The sequence below is a fragment of the Protopterus annectens genome, chromosome 3.part1, assembly GCF_019279795.1.
Source record: "Protopterus annectens isolate FY-2018-M chromosome 3.part1, PAN1.0, whole genome shotgun sequence".
In the NCBI taxonomy this organism is placed as follows: domain Eukaryota; kingdom Metazoa; phylum Chordata; order Ceratodontiformes; family Protopteridae; genus Protopterus; species Protopterus annectens.
In genome coordinates, this window is record NC_056732.1 from 1,563,662,470 (window position 1) to 1,563,687,721 (window position 25,252).

At 42.4% G+C, this 25,252-nt stretch overlaps 1 protein-coding gene across 1 annotated transcript in view; it reads right to left on the reverse strand.

Moving 5' to 3' along the window:
• Positions 1-25,252, reverse strand: part of LOC122797804 (SCO-spondin-like) — a 4,708,783-nt gene that overhangs the window by 3,575,641 nt on the left and 1,107,890 nt on the right. Inside the window, exons 29-30 of the mRNA XM_044066325.1 lie at positions 10,596-10,987; positions 9,269-9,505 (exon numbers count right to left, since the gene is read on the reverse strand). Coding sequence (XP_043922260.1) covers positions 9,269-9,505; positions 10,596-10,987 — 629 coding nt within the window. The remainder of the gene's footprint in view (positions 1-9,268; positions 9,506-10,595; positions 10,988-25,252) is intronic.

The window sequence follows — 25,252 nt, forward strand, 5'->3', positions numbered from 1 at the left end:
AGTTATTCCCAATATCCAGGCCTCCACTCTAAACAAACTCCAACAGACTTACCATAAAATAGCCAGATTCATTACTAACTCCCCATACAACTCACACCACTGCATTTCTTTAAACTCTCTTCAATGGCTTGAACTTCCCGATTTTCTGCTATCTTATCAATTTCATATGCTACACTCTATTCTTTATAAACCCTCCTTCTGTCCATCTCTATCTTCCTTAGTCTCCATCTACATCCCATCCTGGACACTCCATACTTCTAACCAACAATTACTTGATATCTACCACCCAAAAAGGTCAGTAGGCAAACTACTCTACAAACACTCCCTTGCCCATGCTTGGAACAAACTTCCCCTTAACTTATGTTCAATCTCTCACACCTCACACTTTAAAATTGAACTAAAAGCTTATTTTCTCAATTCCAGAACCTGCCCTTGCCATAACCCTACCTAGTCTTCCTTCCCTTTATGTACCCTCAAAAGGACCATACTTAGTACCTCATTACACCTCTCTCTCCAATGTGTCTACTATGCATTTGCATAATTTTATACAAACAAAAAATGTTTATTGTTGACTTATTGAACTATATCAATGTAAAATTGTTACTTAGCTTCTTTTTAATGCAACTTTAACTTTATGCATGTATCCCAACATATGTGAATCGTTTTGCTATAACTGCTATTATATCAATATTGTTTAAAATTGTACTTGTTTTAAAATGTACTACTGGAGTTTTTCTCCTCAGGTCTCCACTGAAAAAAAGAAGTTATGTTCTTACCATAATGTTCCACGTGGAGTGTTCATCTCGCCTTTGTTCTTACACACGGGTACGGAGCCGATCCTCGGCTCCGAGTCGGCCGCATAGCAAAGCTCTGCATCTTAGAGAAGCTCAAGACCAGGCTATATCCCACAATCCTCCCTGCCATTACTCAGATCTAGTTTGCAAGCAAACCAGACCAACCATAAACCTCAGGTGCTAAGGCTACACACAGCCACAAAAATCAGAGACACTATCTCACTGACAAATTAACTAAAGGGTAGCGAAATATTCCCCATGAGGTAAGAGACAATATACCCGGAAGAGGTTAAGGCATGTGGACCAGACTCTAGTCCTACGCGTTCTTCCAAACACGTGAGGGAGGGAAGGGAGGGAATGTAAGAACAAAGGCGAGATGAACACTCCACATGGAACGTTATGGTAAGAACATAACTTCTTTATGTGAGAGTGTTCAATCTCGCCGTTTGTTCTTACACACGGGTAGCGTCCCTAGCTCCGTCACCCCGAGTGACTCATGGAAGAACGTTCCTAAGCACAGTGGAACCAAAAGATGTCCTGTCTTTGGAGGCTTTGTCAACCCTATAATGAGCGATGAAAGTATGTGGTTTAGACCACGTGGCTGCTGCACAAATCGTGTCCAAAGGCAGACGAGCTGCATGAGCCAAGGAAGTGGAAACGGATCTGGTAGAATGGCCCTTAGGTTTGGTGGGCAAGGCCTGATTCGACTTAGAATATACAAACGCTATACAATCAGTAAGCCATTTAGAAAGTGTACGTTTTGTAACTGCCATGCCCTTTTTATTGTCTGCAAACGCGACAAAAAGCTGATCTGTTTTCCTGTAATCTTTAGTCCTGTCCAAATAAAATCTTAGCTGTCTGTGGACATCTAACTTGTGCAGCATATATTCCAACTTGCTGGTATGGTTTTTGAAAAAGGTAGGGAGTTCAATGGACTGATTAATATTTATGACAGAACATACCTTAGGAAGGAAAGACGGGTTTGTTCGTAAGGAGACTCTATCTGGGTGGAAAATTAAGTAAGGTGGTTTGACTGATAGTGCTTGCAGCTCTGAAACTCTTCGAGCTGAAGTAACAGCTACAAGAAAAGGTGTCTTCCACGACAAAAACTTCAGGAGGCAAGAAGAGGCTGGTTCAAAGGGTGGCAACATTAGTTGCGACAATAACAAATTTAAATTCCATGGGAATAAAGGGTCTCTGACGGGCGGTCGAAGATGGAAGGATCCTTTCATAAAAGCCTTACAAAGCCTGTGGGACATAATAGAAGAACCGTCCTCACCAACATGGTAGTTGGATATGGCCGCCAACTGTACTCTTAGTGTGGAAGTAGAGGCTCCTTTGTGAAAAAGGATGGATAGAAATTCTAGAACTTTATGTAAAGGAGCTACCAGGGGGGTCCAAGTGTTGGCTAGATGCCCAGTATACAAAGCGTTTCCATTTACTCCTGTAGAGTTTTGTAGTGGAAGCCTTATGAGAGGCAACCAAAATGCGTTGAACTGCCGGAGAAAGTAGATCAGACCTGGCTAGGCAGGGAAGTGGAGCAGCCAAGCTGCTAGTTTGAGGGATAGAAGAGACGGGTGAGGAACTCCCGACGAATGGGTCAGTAGATCTGGTACTGGGTCCAGGATCCACGGTTCCTCTGTTTGATGGGCTCGAAGAAAGGGGAACCATATCTGTCAAGGCCAGAATGGGGCTATGAGTATAATTGTCCTTTCCAGGTTCCTGGCTTTCTGAAGAAATTTGGGAATCAAGGGGGTAGGTGGAAATGCATATAGGAGACCCAGGGGCCAATCGTGTATCAGTGCGTCCCTGGGGACATCCCCTGGAGGGGGTAGAAGGGCAAAATAGCTTCTGCATTTGGTATTCATCGGGGAGGCAAATAGATTGCAGCAAGGCTGGCCCCATCTGCGGAAAATTCTTTCCGCCACCTGTAGCTTGAGGGACCACTCGTGAGGTAACAGGATGGCTCTGCTCAACCTGTCCGCAATGACGTTGGATGACCCCGGGATGTGCGTTGCTATCAGAAAGCGACCCGTGGACTCTGCCCATTGCCAAATTCTCATGGCCTCTCTGCATAATGGATAAGATCTGGTTCCCCCCTGTTTGTTCATGTACCAGACAACAGACATGCTGTCTGTCTGAACTGCTACTGTTCCTAGAGGTAGGAGGGTTTGAAAGTGTTGCAACGCTAGGAACACCGCCCTCATTTCCAGAACATTTATGTGCAGGTTGTACTCCATGTTGGACCATTCCCCTTGGACTGTTCTTCCCTGAAATAGTCCCCCACACCCTATCAGAAAAGCGTCCGTGGTTATCGTGGCCGTCGGATTGGGTAGAACAAATGGACGACCCATAGTGAGATCCTGACTGTACACCCACCATGAGAGGTCTCGTTTGCAAGAATCTGTTATCAGAATCTCGTGCGCTAGGGGCAACTGCTGGAACGACCACTGCGTGAACAGCAGCCATTGGAGGAGCCTCATGTGCAATGTCCCCATAGGAACTGCAATCAGGGACACTGCCATGAGTCCCAAAACCTTCAACACTAGTTTGGCCGGGGCTTTCCTGCTTTGCAGTAGAAGAAGAACCTGTTCCTTGAGGGATGAAGCCCTTATTGGAGGGAGCTTTACCAGTGTTAAACGCGTATCTAGGTCTGCTCCGATGAATGAAATATGCTGTGAGGGCAGTAAGGCAGATTTTTCGAAGTTTATGGAAATCCCTAGGTGGGAACAAAGGTTGACTGTGTAGTCTCTGGCTTGTATGAGGCGACGCTCGGTGGTGGCGGTGAGGAGCCAGTCGTCCAGATAGGGAAACACCCGGAATCCTAGACGTCTCAAGTGAGACGCTACCACTGCCATGCATTTGGTGAATACCCTGGGGGCTGAGGTGAGCCCAAAGGGCAGGGCTCGAAATTGAAAATGACTGGCTCCCAGCCGGAAGCGCAGGTGATCTCTGGACGGTCTGGCCATCTTGATGTGGCAGTACGCGTCCTTGAGATCTATCGAGCACATCCAGTCGTCCTTCTGTAAAAATGGAAGGATCGATGGAAGCGTGACCATCCGGAACTTTTCCTTCTTCACGAAGGTATTGAGATTGCTGAGATCCAAAATCGGTCTCCAGTCCCCTGTCTTTTTTGGAACTAAAAAGAATCTTGAGTAAGTTCCGGATCCTTTTTGGTCCTCCGGGACTGGCTGAATGACTCTTTTTTCGAGCAGCTTTGAAATTTCTATTGCTGCTGGGCCTCGCAGATGGGGTGGCACATCTGGAAACCTTCTTTGTTGGGGTGGAGTTGACATGAAGGGGATTTTGTATCCTCTGGTTACAATGCTTTTTACCCAAGAGTCTGAGGTGAGAGTTAGCCACGTCTGCCACTGGGGCGACGTCTTCCATTTCTGCCCCCCCTGCCTCTGGGGGGGGGGGGTTACTCTGTGTGGCCTGGAAAGATCCCTGAGTTTTACGGAACCACATTTTTCCGCCTCGTTGCCCTTTGGGGTACGGTCTAGATGGAGCGGAAAAATGGACTCCGACAGCAGACAGAGTCTTTCCTTCTTGCTCACACCGAGTTAGTGTCTCTTTCACTTTGGGCCCAAAAAGAGTGGCACCATCAAAGGGGGCGTTGGCAAAGGAAGACTTGAAGGCTTCCGCAAATGAGCACAGCCGCATCCAGGATTGTCTTCGTAGAGCAATCGCTGAAGCTGCAGCTCTACTCGATCCTTCAGCCGCATACGAGATGAGCCTCATGGATGAGTTCACTATGGAGGTAAGGGTGTTAAGCTGTGCTGTTACCTTATCTGAAACAGCAGCATCTGTGTTACCCTGGAGGGTATCTCCCAGCTCCTTGATGAGATCCCTCTGTAGACATGTAAAATGTGTCAAATAGTTTAGCGAGCGCATGGAAAAAGTCACTGAACTAAAAACGCGCTTCCCATATCTGTCCATAGTCCTAGAATCCTTATTAGGAGGATGAACAGAAGAGGAAGACTCAGACATCTCCTTTTTAGTGGCTGCAGCCACCACCATAGCGTCGACCGGGACTCCCTTGGTGAGATAAGCCTTGTCCTGGGGAGCGGTGATAAACTTGCTTGGTTTTCGAGGGACTGGTTCCACTGTGTCCGGTGTCTCCCACGCCCTTCGAGCAATTAAATCCATTAATTCATCGAAGGGCGGAGTAACCCAGGAGGTAGAAGGTTGAGCACCAAAAGCCTTCAGCAACGCCGACTCGTCCTCAGTGGGGGGCTAGGGACTGCCAATCACCCCTCTGTTTTAAGATCTCCAAGATGTCCACAAATGAGACATCCTCAGAGGGGGATTTTGGGGACCCCTCTGCCTCATCCAAGTCAGTGTCAGATGTTAGAGATTCCTGCGGGGAATCCAAGTGCCTCCTCTTGCACAGTCTTTTCCTCGGAACCTCATCGGAGGGGGCTTCTGGTGAGGCCTCCGAGGAACAGGGGGCACCCTCTGGGCTGAGGCAATGGTGCTCTACGCTTTGGATGTGTCGTGGGAACAGAAACAGAGAGTGGCTCCTTAGGGGAGGGAGAAGACGCCTCCGATGAAGTTGTTGTCTGTGTAGACAAAACCTTCCTCATAAGGTCAAAAACCCCTGAACCTCAGGCCGAGGACTCCTCCGGTTCCGAAGAACATGGAAGAATCCCAGACACGGGGCCCGTTGGCCTCGACCCCGAGGACGGAGCCGAGCCAATCTGTGCCGAGGCCCCGAGAGGGAGAGTCGGCACCGAAAGGTCGGTACGACTCTCGGTCCCGGAACCGAGGAGAGATCATCGACTCCGCGACTCACCTACAGGTTCCGAAGGAGTCGAAGTCAATGGTGTCGATTGCGCAATGGACGGTTTCGGCACCGAGGGCTCCACTATCATCGGCTCATCCTCTCCCGGCTCCGAAGACTGGATGGGTCTCGAAGGAGGACCTGTTGGAGATAAAGGGAGGCCTTCTAGTTTTGACACTAATTGGGAGGAAACTGCAATCAACTTGGAAAGGGCCGTGTTCTCCATAAGTTTCTGCATGACACGATCCACATCTGTATTGGATAACGGTCTGGAAGATCGGGTCGAAGGGGCCGAAGATGGCACCGACCGAAGAATGGAAGGTAGCGGTAGCTCCGATACTGGTTCCAAGACCTGGGGCTCAGTGAAAGATAAACATTCGACGCTCGGCCCCGAAGTCTGTGGAACCGGCGAACGAACTTTCGAAGATGAACTCGGAGCCGATGACATGGGCTCCGACATCTTCGACCCCTTCGAGGACTTAGAAGCCTGGTCCGACTTGTCCAAAGCCTCCTGGAAGGCAGGCTTAAGTAGTCCCCTATCTATAAGTTTCCTGCGTCTATCTGTCATGACCCTCCCACTGAAGGAATGGCATATAGAGCAATCCTCTTGCAAGTGGAGAGGGCCAAGACAGTAGACACAGGAAGTGTGGTTGTCAGTGATGGACATTTTCTGCCCACACTGACATCTTTTAAAACCGGATTTGGCTTTTTCTGACATAACCAGTAGTAAGACACTTTACTGTGAAAAGGTTTAAAACACTAGCTATAACTATAAGAAAAAATATATATATTGCTATAAGTGATTAGAAGAGGTAGGCCCCAAAGGGAAACCTATGAAAAAATGACAGGACTAACTACAATAACACACACACACACTTTAGTACTAATCAAAAACTAAATTCCCAATAACTATAAGAACTTTTTAAAGTAAAAATATAACAATCTTATCTGAATATAACAAAATTTTCTCTGGTCCGAGCTCTCGTCGATGTGATCCGTTGCAGCGGCAAACTAGATCTGAGTAATGGCAGGGAGGATTGTGGGATATAGCCTGGTCTCGAGCTTCTCTAAGATGCAGAGCTTTGCTATGTGGCTGACTCGGAGCCGAGGATCGGCTCCGAACCCGTGTGTAAGAACAAACGGCGAGATTGAACACTCTCACATTGGGCCACAAGCCCAGTTGGACAAACCCGGTTAATAAATGTCAATAAATAAATAAATAAATAAATAAATATTTGTATATACTTGTATGTTTGTCAGTTTGGGTTTGCCTAAAAAAAAACCTCTAAGTGGGGTTGATAACATTTTAGCCAATATTTGGAAACCAAGGGAGAACAGGTGCAGGCCATCCTTTGCAAAGCAACATGGTCTGTTAACCATGTATTCCCATACTGACAAATATTGAATCCCCCTAGAAAGACACCACTAACTAAGCCAATTATTGAAATTAATCATCTTTTGTTTCTAATGTGGCATCATCCTTGTTGAAGGTAGAATGCTGCTTAATGCAAGGCACATACCCGCCTGAGACACACATTTAGAGAAATCAACAATGTCTCTCTTCATTTAGTCCAGGTAAGTACATCTCAAGTTGTTAACAGTCATTATGGACTATGACAGAATCATAGTGGTACCTCTGGTGTAGTACTTTGAATGCATGTGTAACTTGTCAGATCCTGGCTCCAGATAAGCAACTAACTATTATTTTCTTCTTGTTCAGTCTGGTGAGTGGGGCAATGAAACAAACAGAATACCAGTGCTTGTTAAAATTCACACCTGAACTGCTTTTTAAAAGACAAGCATCACTAATGCAATGCAGTCAAGGAAAATAAGTCATCCCACCTCCCCTGGCATGACAAATCACATCACAAAATGGGTGTGGATGTGGGCAGAGAGGACAGGGAAAAAGGAGGGGATAGGTAGACTTACAGGTGATGCTGGTATGTGAGACCACTGTCCTGTTTCAGCCACAGCAAAAGGAAGCAACCCTAATTCTAAGGGAAGTTTTATAGATACAATTTACTTTCTGAAGAAAGGATGCTTACAAGTGTAATGCTACAATGAAACAACTTAAACTACTTTTACAAGGCAATTTCAGTTATTAGAGACCTTGAGAATGGTTTTAAGGCAAAAATAAAGTAGTAACACTCTAAACAGTTAACTGAGGTGCAAAACAATAAAATAAATCTATCTGCCAAGGATGCAGCAGGATTAACTCAGGACCCCCTCAGAGTATGGGTATATACAGCTATAAAACGTACTGAGGCACAAATCTTGTAGTAGAATTCCTAGTACTGCCACTACTGCAATCCCACCACAGATTAAGGCATCAGATTAGTGGAATGCAACTTTAAACTGGTATCTAAAGCTATGACAAGTACTGAAGCACAAACCCTGGAGCAGAATTCCCAATACTGCCACTACTGCAATCCCACCACATATTTTTAGTGGAATGCAACTTTAAGCAGGTGCATAAAGCTATATAAAGTACTGAAGAACAAACCTTAGAGCAGAATTCACAGTACTGCCACTACTACAAACCTGCCACAGACTATGGCACCAGACTATGCAGAAATTTACAAGTAATGATGTAATAACTGACTAAGTGAAGCAGAAATCTGGTAGATAACAGTCCTGCCACAACTGTGAAAGAAGCTACAAGAATGCTGCCCCACTCTGGGTTCAAAATAAAAAGCTCCCTTTTACCTGTGATTCTACTTATGAAAATAGAAGAGCAGTACAATGTATAAACAATCTTGCAGTAATATACAATTGTCACACAACTGCAAATGAAGCTGTAAGACTAAGGTCAAAGAACAAACTAAAAAAATTGCAAACAGATAAATGGACAAAAAGCAAAGATGCAGAAGAAAGTATCACCACCCAAATCATTATAAGTGCAACTTAAAACATATAAGCAAAATTTAAATAAAAAGCTTTTTATACCTTTTGATAAAAAGCTTGAGTCTCACACCTCTCAACTTTTGAACAAAAGTATACAATAATACTACATAAGCATACAATAATACATAATGAGTCTATGTAAATAACGTCTCCCTTCATTCTTCATGTTAGAAAATAAAGAGGAAGAAAACATGAGTATGCATATAAGCATGCATATAGAGGTGTGTACTTTCACAGTTTAGAATGCCATTACATTCCTGCATGCAGTAAGCAAGGCAGCATTGACTCCACAAAGTTAAGTTTTAAGCGCTATTGATGTAATGCTGTCTTGTGCAAACGCATGACCTGTGGACCTGTATATTACTGTTGCCTGATATATTCTTCAGTCACTGAGTACCATCTTAGGGCAAGTGAATTGCTGTTTTTCAGTTTTCAAGTGAAACATGACAAAATCACGTTAAATGCTTTGCAGTTCACTTGCATTCACTAAGGATGGCCATAAGTCTGCTTGGACAGCATAGCTTTAAAATAGTTCACTTTAAAATTAACTTTCCATCATAAGGAGACTGCCATAACTGTAAACATTAAGGCAAAAGTACTGTATTCAGGAATGTTTATTATTGTCAACAACATTTGTATAATTAAGGTTATGTTCTTAATTCATCTGGACAGTTGTAACTAGATGGCTGAATGCTAAACTTAAAATGATCACATGTATGAACAATAAAGCATATTGCATTTCTCACTGAATTATCTTGAATATTACTAAACTGAAATAAAATTTTACCTGGTGCTGTACAAACCAACTCATCAATTCCAGATGAGCAGTCGTATTTTCCATTGCACACCTTTGTTCTGCTAAGGCAGCGACTGTCCTCACATTGAAATTCATTCTGCCCACACACACAGTTTCGTTCATCACTGTAGTCCCCACAGTCATCGTGGCCATCACAACGGTGGATGTACATTACACATTTCCCAAATGAGCATCGGAATTCAGCTGCACCACACAAGGATTCACATCCTGTTATCAGTTAGAGAAAAAAATAAACAGTAATGTGCCTCAAATGAAAGCTGAATAAAAAGATAAATGTGATATTTATCTGCTTTCACCCACAAATAATATACAGATGCCATTAAACAATGTTAGAAACTGACATATTATTGGTTCACTAATGCTTGCAGCACATTTAATCATAAAGGCACATTGTTATTATTTATTAATTTAATGCTATGTAAACTTACTGCAAGACAAAAAGAGGGATTTGATAGTTAAAATGTGTCAAAAATAAAAAAAAGAAGTAATGGTTGCGGTGTAAGGATGACACTCAAGAAATGTCACTCGAGGTCAAAATGCTTCACATGAAAAGGATGAACTATCACAGAAGTGTGCAAGGTTTTACAGAATTTATAAACTGCTAGTTTTATTGTGGCTCCCATATCTGGAATCGTGGAATCCTTGGCTAAGATAGTTTTCCTTAACTCTAAATAACTGATGTATTGGTCACTTTTCTTCCTTCCAGGCCCTGTATTTTTAGGGAATGAAAAGGAAATGGAAAGTTTTATGCTAACAGCTTCCTGGGGTATTCTGCATCTGCATCAATGGCATATGTTTACTTGTTAATGAAATTAAGGACACCTTCTACAATTAAAGGTAGCAAGACATCCAGAGTCTGTTTTAGCAAGCAACAGGCAGAGAACCACTCGTGGACAGGATATCAGTACATGGGAAGAAGACGCACCCCACCACACCCATACACACATATACAGCTATGGACAACTTATAGGGCCACCATTCATCTAAATGTTTACAGTTGTGAGGATAAGCACAGCACCAGTCAAAAACCCATACAGACAGAGGGAGGGCATGGAAACTATGCAGAGGCCATCCTAGCAAGGAAGAGAACCAGTGAAATAAGAGCTGAGAGTCTAACAATGGAGTATCTGTGCTTTCTAGCGTGAAGCAAATCTAATGCAAACAATTTAATTGTGGGTTCTACATCTTTTCAGCATTAGTGACAACTTAATGAACAGCAATGGAAACAACACATTGATGTAATCTTCAGAAAGAGACACAGAAGTAATTTCCAAGCTTTGTGTAAAAACTGACTTACCTGCTTCATCAGAATCATCTGCAAACCCACAGTCTAGGACTCCATCACAAACACTGGCTCGTGAGATACACCTTCCATTTGCACATCTGAATTCCCCAGCCATACAGTTGATAGTCAGGCATCCTTTTTCATCCGAGTGGTCAGCACAGTCAGTTTGTCCATCACATCGAAAGATCTCTGGGATACATTCTCCATTCATGCACTGAAACTCTTGTACACTGCAGGTTGGCAGACAGAGTTCATCAGAACCATCACCACAATCATCTTCATTATCACACACCCACACATTTGGGATGCACCGTCCACTATTACAAGAGAACTCATTGTCCTGGCAGGGCATATCAGGTCCACAAGGCTGTCCAGTGCAGTGCCACTGACCACTGTGGCATGTGCTGGGGAAAGAAATGAGGAAAATTCTATTAAACATTCATCTGGTAACACTGCATATTCTGTCTTCAGTACTACTATTATTTTTAAAAATCAGTACTGACAAAATACTTCAATTAAATTTAAATCACATATCTCAGTATTCAGAATGAAATCAGATTTCTGTAAATATGAACCAAATTATTGCAATGTATTTTGAAAAAGTAAGCCACAAATACAGGTACCCTACAAGCACTGAAAAGGCCAGGCCTTGTCATACTTACAAAGGTCTGGGAATACAAACCTACAGGCAACTGAGATTTACTGTCTATAAAGGGATTTCTCACATTTCATTGAATAAAATTGATAAAATTGAACCTCTAATTATCAATCATCTAATGTTTGAAATTAATAACATTGACAAACAAAACAAAAGCAAGCCCCACTGCTAATTATATATACCAAATCTGAGTGTGTACTACAGTGGAGAAAGGGCAAATTTCCCAAAGCCCACTATCTCATGATCTTGCTAAAAAAGGCAGTACAGCTGGATCAGCTGATTTTCGATCAGCTGTACTTGCTTTGTCATTATATGAAGTAAAAAAAAAACATCAATTAAATGTATTGAACCCTATAAAGATATGATGTGCAAGAAGGCTTCAGGAATATTCTACTATTCTTTAAAATACATTGCTTGTATACATTCTTCAATATTCTTTTTGCTACTAAAAGCTTACGTTCAGAGCTATGTTAGAATATGGTCAAACAACATGAAGTCCATACTAAAAATCTGATATTAACATGCTGAAAGCATACAAACAAATTTTGTTCAGAAAATTGCTGGAATCCAGGGCAAAAATGTCTTTTGTGGTTTCCAAATATCAAAGAATTAAGGGGAATTAAATTTTGACTTTTTAAAAAATTTAATTTTGACTTTTTAAGAATTTGCAACAAAACGTAGGCAGACAACTTAACATAAACAAGGATACACATAGGTACCATTTTCAGGCAAACAGCTTAAGATTACAGCTGCCAAGGTTCAAAATCCAGAAGCACTGGGCAGCTTTTTTAAATTTTCATTGACGATGGTAAATATGGATTACTGTCTCTCAAAAATATTACACGTATAACATTTCAGAGGTTTTAATGTAGTAAAAAACAGAACATTTTAATGCTGGATGACTGGTAAAAGAGTGGACAAGAAAATCACATGCAGGACAGCAAGTGAAAAGCAGGCCAGAAGCAGGATATGGAACACAGGCAAGGAGAAGAACATTAGGCTGGGCAGGAACCAGAGGATAGGAAGGTACACAGTGGACAAGTACAGAGTGGCTCATGTGAGTCAGGATGGTGGAAGACAGAGGAACAGGTCAAGGTAAAGGTGCCCACTATGGAACGGATCAAAGAAGACATCAAAAGAGGGGAAAGAGAAGAGGTGGGAACTGCAGGAGAAGAAGGAAGGGACAGAGTGGAATAAGGGCAGTTGTGGCAGAGACATATTTTGGGATGAAGAGTAGTAATATAGTTTTTTACAGAGTTTAGAAGTAGTTGTGAATTATTTAGCCATGTTTCAATCGATAAGGATTATTGTGTAAAGTCTTGCTGCTTAGAGAGAGATTTGGCAGAGTAGATTATGGTCACCACTATACTGACCTAGGGTAGCATTTTTTGTAGCAGTGTAGAGGTCATTGATGAATATATTGAAAAGTATAGGGTCTAGTGTAGATCCTTGTGGAACACCAATGGTTACTGTCAAGATGGAGAAAAAAGAAGTTATGTACTCACCATAATGTTCCATCTGTATTGTCGATTTTTCATCTCTCCTCACATAAGGGGTCTGGATCAGATCCATCGGATATAACTCGGCTGTTACTAAACTTGTGGCAACCAAAAAGCTCTTGGATATCTCCCCTTACCCACAATGCATCTCTTCCTGTTACCTCAGATCTTGTTTGCTAGAATTATTACCACAGAAGAATGAATTTTGTTTTAATGCTAAAAACATTTTTAAGGAGAACACTTCTGGAGTATTGGAAATAACAAGCAAAGACCTGAAATTCTCTTCCTGTTCAACCTGAAAACCCAAGGAAGGAGGTTGAAGGGAGGGGATGTGAGGAGAGATAAAAAATCGAAAATACAGCTGGAACGTTAAGGTGAGCGCACAACTTCTTTATCTGATACTGTTAATTTTTCATTTCATCCTCACATATGGGACCGAGTCCCCAGCTACCTTTACCCCAGATGGACTCATGGGAGAATGTTCCTCAGAACCATCATGCCAAAGGAGGCTCTTCCCCTGGAGACCAACTCTAACTTGTAATGAGGATAAAGGTATGATGGTTTGCCCATCTGGTTGCTGCACAAATATCATCCATGGAATTATTTGTCTGGAAGACTGCAGATGTGGCCATTGACCCTGGTTGAGTGAGCTCAAATGGATTTGAAAGGTTTAATGCCTTTTGAGGAGTAAATGAAGGAAATGCAATGAGAAAGCCAGTTTGACAAGGTAACTTTGGAAACTGGTAGGCCTTTCCTAGGGCTTGCAAAGGCAAAAAACAATTGGCTTGCTTCCCGAAGCTCTTTAGTTCTATGTAAATAGAAATGTAACTGTATATGAACATCTAACAAATGCAGAACATATTCACCCTTATTAGTGAAATCAGGGAAGAAAACAGGCAAATATATGGTCTGATTAATATTTCTTTCTGAAACAACTTTGAGCAGAAAAGAGGGGTTGCTACGCAAAGAGACTCTGTCTCGGAGGCTGGGAAGATAATGTCTGAATTTCTGATATCCTTCTGGCAGATGTGATAGCCACCAAAAAGATAGTTTTTCAGGATAGAAACTTACTATCACAAGTGGCTGCAGGTTCGAAGGGCAGTTGAACAATCAGACGTAGTACCAAATTAGGGTCCCAAGGGGGAGAAGAATCCTTGTGGGGAGGACTTAACAACATGGTCCCTTTTAAGAAGGCTTTGCAAGGTTTGTGGGAAATGAGAGATAAGTTAACTATCCCAATGTGAAAATTTGAGATGGCTGCTAACTGCACCTTAATAGTAGAAGCAGCAGCTCCATTATTCAAAAGATGGGCTAAGAATTATAGAATAGAGTGAATAGGGGCCGTGAGAGGATCCACGTTGTGTTGTTGAGCCCAAATTACAAACTTCTTCCATTTACTCCTATAGAGTTTTTGAGCGGATGACTTATGGGAGGATATCAAAGTATGACGGACTAGTGAGGTGGTCTGGAAATCAACGGAACTGGAGGAACCAAGCCATCAGCTTGGGGTTGTGAAGGTTGGGATGAAGCATTCCTGTCGGATGTGACAGTAGGTCCAGAAAGGGTTCTAGAATCCAGGGCTCCTTCTGTAGATAAGGCCAAACGAAAGGAAACCAGATGTGTCAAGGCCAGTACGGGGCAAAGAGGATTACTGTTCTCTTCAACCTGTTGGCTTTCTGAAGGAATTTGGGAATCAAGGGAATGGGGGGCATACAACAGACCAGGAGGCCACTCATGTATTAGAGCATCCCTTGAGGACTGCCATGGTGGGGGGATTAGGGTGAAGTAGCTGCTGCATTTGTTGTTTAGGGGAGGGTTAAAAAGATCACAGCAAGGCCGGCCCCATGTGCGGAAAATGTTCTCTACTACCTTCTGGTTGAGGGACCACTCGTGAGCATTCGAATGGCTCTGCTCAACTTGTCCACTGTGATGTTGGACCTTCTCAGAATGTGCATTGCTATAAGAAAGCCGTTGGATGAGATCATCTATTGCCACACTCTGAGTGCTTCTCAACACAGAGGGTATGAACTGGTTCCTTCTTGCTTGTATATGTACCAGACCACCAACATGTTGTCTGACTGGATCGCTACAGTTCCCAAAGGAAGAACAGTCTGAAATGCCTGCAATGCTAGATGCACTGCCCTCGTCTCCGGGATGTTTATGTGGAGTTTGGCCTCATATGTGGACCAGGTTCCTTGGACTGTATTCCCCAGATAGTGATCCCCCACTCTATCTGGGAAGCATCCGTGGTCACCGAAGCCTGTGGTTGAGGGAGAATAAAGGGTCGAACTTGTGTCCCCTGTTCTGAACGAATCCACCATGAAGGATTCCTTTTGCATGTGTCTGTTATAACAATTTGGTGAGACATCTGTTGGTGGATTATTGACCACTGACCAGCTAGAAGCCACTGCAGTATCCGCATGTGAAATCTGGCTAATAGAACCAACATTATCACCACGGCCATTGATCCTAATGTCTGTTGAACATGGTGGGCTGCTACTTTCCTGTTCCTGATTAATCTGTATGTTTGCCATCTAATTGTTAATACTCTGGAGGGAGAAAGTACTGCAATCATTTGAGTGGTGTCTAGTAGTGCTCCTACGAACTCTAGTGTTTGAGTTGGTTCCAGATGAGATTTTTGATAATTTATGGTTATGCCTAGCTCAGAACAGACTTGAAGAACAGAGTCTTTTGTGCAGATAAGTAGATGCCCGGTCAGGGCGGATATCAGCTAGTCATCTAAATAACGAAACACCCAGAATCCTTGTTGTCTCAGGTGAGCTACAACCACTGCCATGCATTTGGTAAACACTCTGGGGGTAGTAGTGAGACCAAAGGGTAGTGCTCTGAACTGATAATGACTGGCTCCCAGCCAGAAGCATAAATATCTTCTGGAGTGTCTGTCCATTTTCTATGGTAGTACACATCCTGAAGATCAATACAGCACATCCAGTCATCCTGTTCCAGAAAACGAATATGGACTACACTGTGACCATTCGGAACTTGCAATGTTGAACTGACTTGTTCAGTCTGCTGAGATCCAAGATTGGTCTCCAGTCTCCTGTTTTCTTTGGAACTAAAAAAAAAAAAACCTTGGGTAAATTCCAAATCTTCCCTGATCTCGGGGGCATCTTGGATGACTTTTTTTTTCTAGCAGTCTTTGGATTTGAATGACTGCCTGATCCCTTTGACTAGGTGGAATGTCTGAGATTTTCTTGCTGGGAGGGGGTTGTTGAGAAAAAGGAATTTGGTAAACCCTAGATATTATCCTCTGCACCCACACATTGGAAGTTATTTTTTGGCAGGCTCTCCAATGCAGGGATAGTCAACCCCCGATTGCCTCCAGAGGTAGACAATTGGGCCTCCTTTCATGAGCACTGAAAGGACTTCCCGAAGAAAGACTCCCAGGACCCTTGGTTTGGCTGACCTCCTCTGCTGCGAGGGCGGCATCTTCCATTATTGCTCCCCCCTCTGCCTCTGGGAGAAAACTCTCCATGGGTGTCTTGGTAGGACCTTGAGACTTCTTAAAGCACATTTTTCTGCTACCTCTGTGATCCTTAGGATAAGGTCTCTTTGGAGCCGAAAAATGTACGCTCACAGCAGAAAAGGTCTTACCTTCCTCTTCAAACCTGGATAGTATATCATTGACTTTGGGATCAAAAAGAAAAGTGCCGTCAAACTGTGTATTGATGAATAAAGACTTAATAGGCTCTGCAAAATTGCAAAGGTGCATCCAAGCATGGCTCCTCATAGATATGCAGGAAACCACCGCTGTATTCGTTCCTTCAGCTGCACGCGCAATGAGCTTCATGGAAGAGTTAGCTATAGAATGTTGGGTGGCTAACTAAGAAGCTACCTTCTCTTTTGCTTCCTCAGGTACTGATCCTTCAAGGGTATCTGACAGCTCCTTGGTCAGATCCCTTTGCAACCTGGTGAAATGAGAAAGATAATTTAGAGATTGCAAGGCAAAGGTCACTGAAGAAAATACTCACTTCCCACATCGGCCCATTGTCCTAGAATTCTTATTAGGAGGATGAATAGATGAACTCTCCTTAGAAAGTTCCTTCTTGGTCACCACCGCTATTGCAAACCCTTTCATTCAGAAGTCAGATGGAGTAGTGATTATTTTATTCGGTCTCCGGGGAATAGGTTTGATAGAAACCAGAGTCTTCCACGCCTGCTGAGAGAACAAACCTATGAGCTCATCAGTGGGCAGAGTCACCCAGGAGGTAGACGGGCAGGAACCAAAGACCACCAGGTACACCGACTCCGTAGGTGAGAGATTACTGGACTGCCAGGCTTCCCTCTGTTTCAGAATCTCCCCAAAGGAAACATCCTCAGGAGGTGACTGTGGGGATCTTTCTCCCTCATCAAGGTCAGTGTCTTCCATGGCTGACTCCACCATGCAGTCCAAATGCTTCCTCTTGTAATGCCTCTTCCTAGGGACCTCTTCAGTGGGGTAGTCTGGGGAAGTATCGGAAGAGGCAGGGGTACCAAATTGGGTATACTGGCACCTGAGGTCTTGGTGTCCCTGTGGTACATCCTGGTTGGAAGAGGACCGCAGAATATCATGATGGGATTGTGGATGTGAGGGGACAGGTGTCCTTCTAGATGCAGTGGCAGCTATAGCCCTCTCCAAAGCCACAAAGGCTGATTGTTCCTGAATGGATGAGGACTCCAGATCTGACAAGCCATGCTTACGGGATGGGGTCTCCTCCAATCCAGAAGACAGTTCACCAGGGGTTGAAGCTGGAGCCAAGCTCACCTTTGCTGAAACCCCAAGGTGCATTGACTGTTCTGAAGATCTGGGAGTCGAGTGCACACAAGGTTTGCGAGGCTCACTGAGGCTCCTGGAACTCTCCGTCTCTGAAAAGGCTGAAGAGCTCCAAGCAAAGGTCTGATCTGAGGAAGTGAACATCTTTGGATCAGAGCTGAAAGGCACCGGGCATATTGGATCCAATGACTCTGTAACTTGCTCTGAAGTCGGAGGAGGAAGAAGAGGGGGAGTAGATGGTTTAGACAGACCTTGCACAGCACAGCTAGAGGCTGAGGGGGACTTAGTGATGCCCTGCACCATCTATTCCATGTCTTCTTCAGTAAGGCTCCTGGTCGAATGGGAAGAGGATACAGATGGGGATCTTGGTCTGGATAAAAAGGGAGACAGTACCTTCGACGGAACAGGATCAAATGTCAGGGAGTACCGAGTCCATGGTAGTGTAAAAAAAGGTTTAAAAGGACTTGTCAAATCTGACATCAATGGTCCCGATCTATCCTTACTAGATAGAATCAGAGCCGAAGAAGCAGGATCCAACTCAGTGGTGACCGGCACCAAAGCCTCCGACCGAGTCACAGACTCCACAGACTTGGGAGGTTTTGACATTTTTGCTTTCGGCTCTGAAGGTTCCGTCGGAGCCAAGGAGGGCCTCTTCTTTCCTCTGTCAGAGGATTTTGAGGAAAGTGAAGAAGCAGAGGGTCGAATGAGCTGATTTAGTTTTCCAGGAAGACCAAAATTTTACCTGACTTCCAGAAATAGCCTCCTCAAAAGCAGAAGGTAACATGCCCCTCAAGATCAGCTTATTTTTTTCTTTCAACCAAAGCTCAGTGGTTGAAAGAATGGCAGATCACACAATCCTCTTGCAAGTGAAGGGGCCCAAGACAATAAACACACAGGCCCACACTTTAAGCATTTTTTTAAATCCAGCAGGTTTTTCGTGTTTCTCCTCATGATGAAAGGAATACAGACAGAGAAGTCACTCACACAGACACATGCACACTTAGGGGCAAAACAGAGAAAAAGCGAGAAAAGTCTTTTTTTTTTTTTTTTAAACAGAAATAGATGGAAAAGGAAGAAAGGGAGAACTACTAATGATAGTAGTTAAAGAAATATCTTAAAGGGAAAAGGGGAGAGAAGTAACCTATAAAAAAGACAGTTACTAGCTGGAAAGTGAAAGAGAGTGAGAGAGAAAAAACAAAGTAACCTAATAAAAAACGGTTACTGTTAAAGAAGGGTTCTTAAAGGCAAGGGAGAGACAAAAAGAGACTAAATACTCTAATAAGATATAGAAATTAGACTTTAGATGAAAAAATGTTAATAATACGACCTGATAACCCAAGAGCTAGCTGATTGGACAATGTCTTTGCAAAGCGGCAAATTAGATCTGTGGTAACAGGAAGAGCTGCACTGTGGATAAGTGGAGGTATCCAACAGCTTTTTGGTTGCCATAAGCTTAGTAACGGCTGAGTCAGATTTGATAGATCTGATCCAGACCCCTTATGTGAGGATGAGATGAAAAACTGACAATATCAGATAATTTTTTTTCCATTTCACTGCTTGTCCTCTGTTTTGAGAGTTAGCTATGGAACCATTGCAGCAAAGAGCTGGTGAGACCTAAGGCTGAGTGTTTATTTAAGTTTCTGAGGGGAGACAGTAAAACCTTTTGATAGGTCTAAGAAGATGGTGACTAGGCTTCCAATATTTCTGTGGGTGGTTACAGTATTAACAAAATTCATCAAAGCTGTAGTTGTGCTTTGATGAGGATGGAAGCTGTGTTGGGTTGAAGACAGTAGCCGGTTATCTATTGGATAGTTAAAAAGTTGCATACAAACACATTTTTCTAATATTTTGATAGGGGAGATAAAACGACAATTAGCCTAAAGTTTGAAATATGTGTACTGATTCCACCCTTGTATAGTGGAATAATGATTGATTTTTCCCATACTGAGGGGACTTCATTTTCAGATACAGACCAAGTTATCAGACACGAAACTGGATATGCAATAGACTCAACTGTTATTTTTAGATATTAACAAGGTAAACAGACAGGGGCAGTTGCAGTAGGCTTTTAATGTTTTGATGTATTTTTGATGTTATCAGTGGGAAATGTTTGGAAGGAGAAATGCTGAAGAAGGTTATTTGACTGACTTGGGACCCCAAGAGTTTGATTAGTTGACTGGATGGTTAATGAGTGTAGTGCTCGAATAAAGTGGGTATTGTATTTGTTAACTATAGTATTATTATGTTTCTATGTGTCTGGGTGTTAGATGTGTATCTTGTCCTGGATTTAATGAGGCACAGAACCGTTTTGGATTACTCGTGTGTATGTTTTGACTGGCTGAGTAAGATTACATTTTCTTGTGTTATTATTAGGTACTAGTGCTCTACTAAATTAATTTTTAAGCATTTAGAAACAACCACTGATTTTCTAAGATTCATATATCGTTCATCCAAAGATGTTACTAATTATTTCGATGTCACAATCTATAGGAACAATGTTAACAGGAAGTTTTGTCAGCCATCTATAAGAAACCCACATACACAACTGCTTACCTACAGTTTATTAGCAACTATCCATTATGGCAAAAAAGAAATCTAGTAAAAGGCCAGAAGATCAGATTATTAAAACCGGTAAGTGAAGATGAGGTGTTTAATGGTGGCTTTTTAAATTATGTGAAATGTTCATTGAGAGAGACTCCCCGGTTTGATTTTCGGCTGGAGTGCCTTCTGTGCAGCTTACATGTCCACCCTGCATTCACATGGGTTTCCTCCGGGTGCTCTGTTTTTCTCCCACATTCCAAAGACATGCAGCAGGTGGACTAGACACTCTAAATTGGCCATAGGTGTGAGTGTGCATGCAAGTGTGTGGTGCAGAAGAGCTCCTGCTATTTATGTGACAGGGACAGATGTAATGTCCACAGGTTATTGCACAATGACAAAAATCTCAATTGAAAAAGTTTGCAGAGGTGTGCTTATGGCAGAGTTCCTACTATTTAAGGGACAGGGATTAATGTAATGTCCACAGGCTATTAGACAATGGCAAATATCTCAGTGAAAAAGTTTGTAGATGTGTGTTTGTGTCTGTGCACATAAGGCTGCATACCTGAAGTGGGAAAGTTTGTAGATAGGAGGTGTAGTGACGTAGGGCATGAAAGGAGGCAAGGAAAAACAGCTTGTATTGGAACAAAGGAAAGGGTTTTGTTGACTGGTGACAGTCATCAAAAGGTTTAAGAAGTCAGCATGGAAGATGAAAGAGAGTAATTTCAGTGAAACTTATCTAGTGGCATATTCTTAATAAGACATGTGAGGTAGTAACCGTAGCAATCACTAATGGGTGGAGGTACATGCATGCTGTGATGCAAGTAGGCATCAATGACTTTTCAGACGAGACAGCTGATGTGGTAGTAAACATGATCAATGAGATGCAAAGATGTCAAAATGGGATGCTTGGAGACTGCATTTTCAGAAGTGCAACCTAGGACAGCAGTCAGCTTAGTGAAGGATGACTTAATTAGGAATCATAGCTACTGGTGGTAGCAGAAGAGAAGTGAGAAAAGCTAGTATGTAGTAGCTGGAATGTGAAAGATATGGCACAGAGACCAGCTTTATGTCAGGGACTATCATCTTAGACAGGATGGATAGTGTCACTCAGAGAACAGTTAGAAATGAAATTTGTTAAAACTGCACTTTTAAATCAAAATAGAGGGGGGGATGTATCATAGAAAGTGGAAGTGAGTGGTAGGTGCTCAGATCTTAAGTAAGGGCAGAAAAACTGACAGAATAAAACAGTAATGAACAAAAGTGACATAGATGGCTGGATTGTATTATTGTGTAGCATATGGAATATGGATAGTAATACTACAGAGCAACAAGCAGTTATTCACAAAAGGAGGGTGGATCTCAGCATTTGCAAAGAAACACAGACCTTTGTCTAATAGCGGCCTTAGGTCAACTGGTGCCCTAGGCAAAAGGGCTCCACGGCGCCCCCTACCACACCATCTGGTGCCCCCGCCCTAGTCTACCTACACCAAATAAATACTGGAAAAGTGCCCCTACTAGAGCGGCGCCCTAGGCGGCCGCCTAGTTGGCCTATGCCTAAGGCCGGCCACTTTGTCAAGAGGGGTGGGTCATGGAGATGCCAAGGTATAAGTTGTTTAAGAATGACACGAAAGGGAGTAAACATGGGGAACAGGTAGTCTGCATAAAAAAGGGCTTCAGATGTAGTGTTAGAGAAGGAAGTGGATGAATAACACTACCTCATGAATGGGATAAGAACCTAGGGCGGAATGGGAGTGCTCAATCTGAATGGGTATTTCAGAGCTACACACTTAAGAATCCTATACATAGTACAAGCAGAAAACTATAATTCAAAGTGGAAAGGGATGATGATGATGAAGCAGGGGCAAGCTCAAGAAACAAGGAGAGACTGGGATTTTGGATGCAGGCCTTTAAGGAGAATAACAATAATCATACAGAATATTATATCTATAAAGTAGTAGAAGGTATTCAAAAAACTAAACCAACATGGTAATGGAAAAAGGAGATTCTGCCAATAGGGATGACTGCAATTAGGGATATAGACAATAGGCAAGAGGGGTTATTGGAGAAAACTGTCAAAGGGAACAAGGTATTGGGAGCAAATAACTTGAGGGGGAAAGATGATAGAATGGCAAGACACCAAGAGTTATTACAACTCTGTTATTATCACATTGTCTATCAATGCTATACTACTGATGTGCTTAATTCTCTATGTTAAATGTGTTACTCATTATACCGAGGAGCTTTTCTCCCTGGGCCTCCACTGAAAACGGGCCCAGTATGGCCCAGTGGACTTTCCCAGTCAATAAACTGCAAATAAGTAAATAAACAAATGTATTTGGACAGCAGGTTAGAGATTGCATTCCCTGTTACATAGAGTAGCTGATAGCTGATGCTTGGAACAGACTACCAAATTACATTAAAGCAAGTACTAGTTTTGATGTTTTTAAGAACAGCCTGGACATTTATTAAGGGAACAAGTGTTTTGGCATACTGACAAGCTAGAAGGGCTTTAATGCCCATGCTTGAAACATTTGTATGTATGTATGTATGTATGTATCAGGGATTGATATCAGAGTATGGGAAAGAGAAAGAAATATAGGTGTTCTAAACAAATGACCAGCCCTGGTACAGTTTTTAATAGAATCTAGAACAGAAGCTGTCATTAAAAAAGGAATAATTAACAGACCATATAAAACATTGCATGATAACTATAAGAATCTATCGGAGGAGGTTAGAAAGGATTGGGAAGAGCGACTGGATAAGCAATTCACAAAGAAACAACGGGAGAATATATGTATGTCTCCCAAATATGCAAAAAAAAAATCTAGAAGATATAGGATTTTTGTCTGGAAATGTTTACATAGATATTTCTATACCCCAAGTAGACTCCAGAGAATGTTTCCTCAGGCAGACACCAAATGTTGGAGGTGTGAAGGGGAAGAAAGGCGTAATTGTGAACATTTTCTGGGAGTGCAGTGAGTTGGCAGAATTGAAAGATTCCCTGAGGGATGCACTGTCAGAGATGCTGGGTGGGCAGATTGGTCTGACAAGGGAGATGATTTTTCTGAGCGATGATACAGAATCGGAATTACCTAGACATGGTAAGGCCTTGCTGTATCTAATAATAATGGCTGCCAAAAAAGCAATTACTAGAAAACGGAAATCAAAATCTAAACCAACTTTACTGACTATAGTAACAGAGATAAAACAACTAGAATTGAGATCTCTAGAAAAGGGTAGGTGCAAACTACATAGGAAAAAATAGAACCTGTGGGAACAATGCATACAAGAGAGGAATGAGGTTTAAAAGGTGGCAGGACTTAAATGAACTATGCAATGTTTTGAGTGAAAAAGTCTGAGCAGTTTATAATGGATGTATAATGTTTGCAACTGGGAGTGTGCCAGTATGGTTTGTGATGTAAAATGCTTGCAACTAGGTTTGTTTTCATTTATATAAATGCCTGACTGCCTATGTAGTAAATGATGGTTTAAAAATATATTTCTTGTTTAAGAAAAAGCAGGGATAATTTATGTAATATTGCTTTGGTTATATGATATTTATGTTAATATACTTTGATTACTTTTAAATGAATGTAAATTTATCTGTGTCACAAGTGATAATTCAATAAAGGTGTTTTGGTAAGCACCCTGGTGATTAACACATTAACACCTCTGAGCTCTGGAGTGTCACACATCTGGCAGCCTGCAAACTTCCTTACATTCCAGAGCATTTTCTGAAAAAAAAAGTTAAAAAGCATGAGTCAAACAACTGTAAATATAATGCAAGCAGTAAGTGTTGTTAAAAAGGTATGAACACTGATGTTATCAGTAAAGTGTCTTCTTTATGTTGATACTAGTCAATATAGTCACAGACCTGTATTCAGAAATAGTGCAATGCACAATGTAATGCAGTTTATAATGGATGATGCATGATGAGCACTGATGTGCAAGGTAGGCCTAATTCAGAGAACTAAATAGCAAGCTGCACTACCTCAGGAAATTGTATGTTTAATATCCTATGGAAGTGACTGTATAATGAGATGGAAATGAGCAACATTATGAGAACAGGACTAATTGCAAATGTAAAGGATAGTAAATAATATGGCAAAGTGACAAACAGAAATAGCTTGACAAGATGCTCTGGACAGGAAATCGTACAGTGTCATTCTTGATGAACATGAGCGGTAACTGCTAACATACTAGAGAAGAGAAGTATCTACATTAGATGAACAATACTTTTTAGTGCTGTTCTCGCAATAGGTGTCAGCAAAGATGCATTTCATTACCCTCCATGTTGCAGATGGACACAACCATGCCAAACATACCATTACCTCCATGACAGGAATATAGTTGATTGCCCTCATGTGAACAGGGATACTATACAGTAGTGTGCACTTATGTGCCAGCATCACACTGAATACAGTGGGATGCATGGCCAACAAATTTCTGCGGACATGTATTTTAATTCTCTCTCTCTCTCTCTGGGAATTTTCCAGCAGCCATCAGGGAACACAGTGGGCCTCACTAATACTGCACCAATTCCTTAATATCTCACAGCAGTATACAGAAGAGCGTATGTAGTCCTTGCAGACCTCAGAGGACAGACTCACCACTATGCAGGCATTCTTTGAAACAACCATTGTCCTTGAGGTTCTTGGGGTTACTGGCTGTACCCATATTGCTATCAAGGCCCAGCTAGTTAACAGGATTGTTGGTATGTTAAATGGAATGTTTTCCACTCCATGCACAGGGTATGATATATAATGTGTCTTTGCACCAACAGAGCCCACATGTCTGATCTATACCATAGATTTACATGTGGTGACTTCCCATAGTGACACCTTATTGGTGATGCTAGGCACTCCCTGTAGCCATGGGTTATGATCCCCATATGGAACCTATACAACATGATTAAAATTACATATAGCTCTGCACTGTGGCAGACCATATTTGTATTGCATGTGGTTACATTTTTGAAGACTTGCTTCTGTTACCTAGATTCCCCAGCTGGTGCACTGCAGTATGTTTCAGAGTCATGTAACAGGATATATTCAATCTGTGCAGTGTTGCTCAACATGGTAGTATGCTTACAGCTACTGCAGGAGATGACCACAGGAGGACCAGACCAACCAGAGCAAGCAGTAAAGCAGTAGAGGAGGGTCTGAATGAGAAGACATTGGAGGAACCATTACCAGAG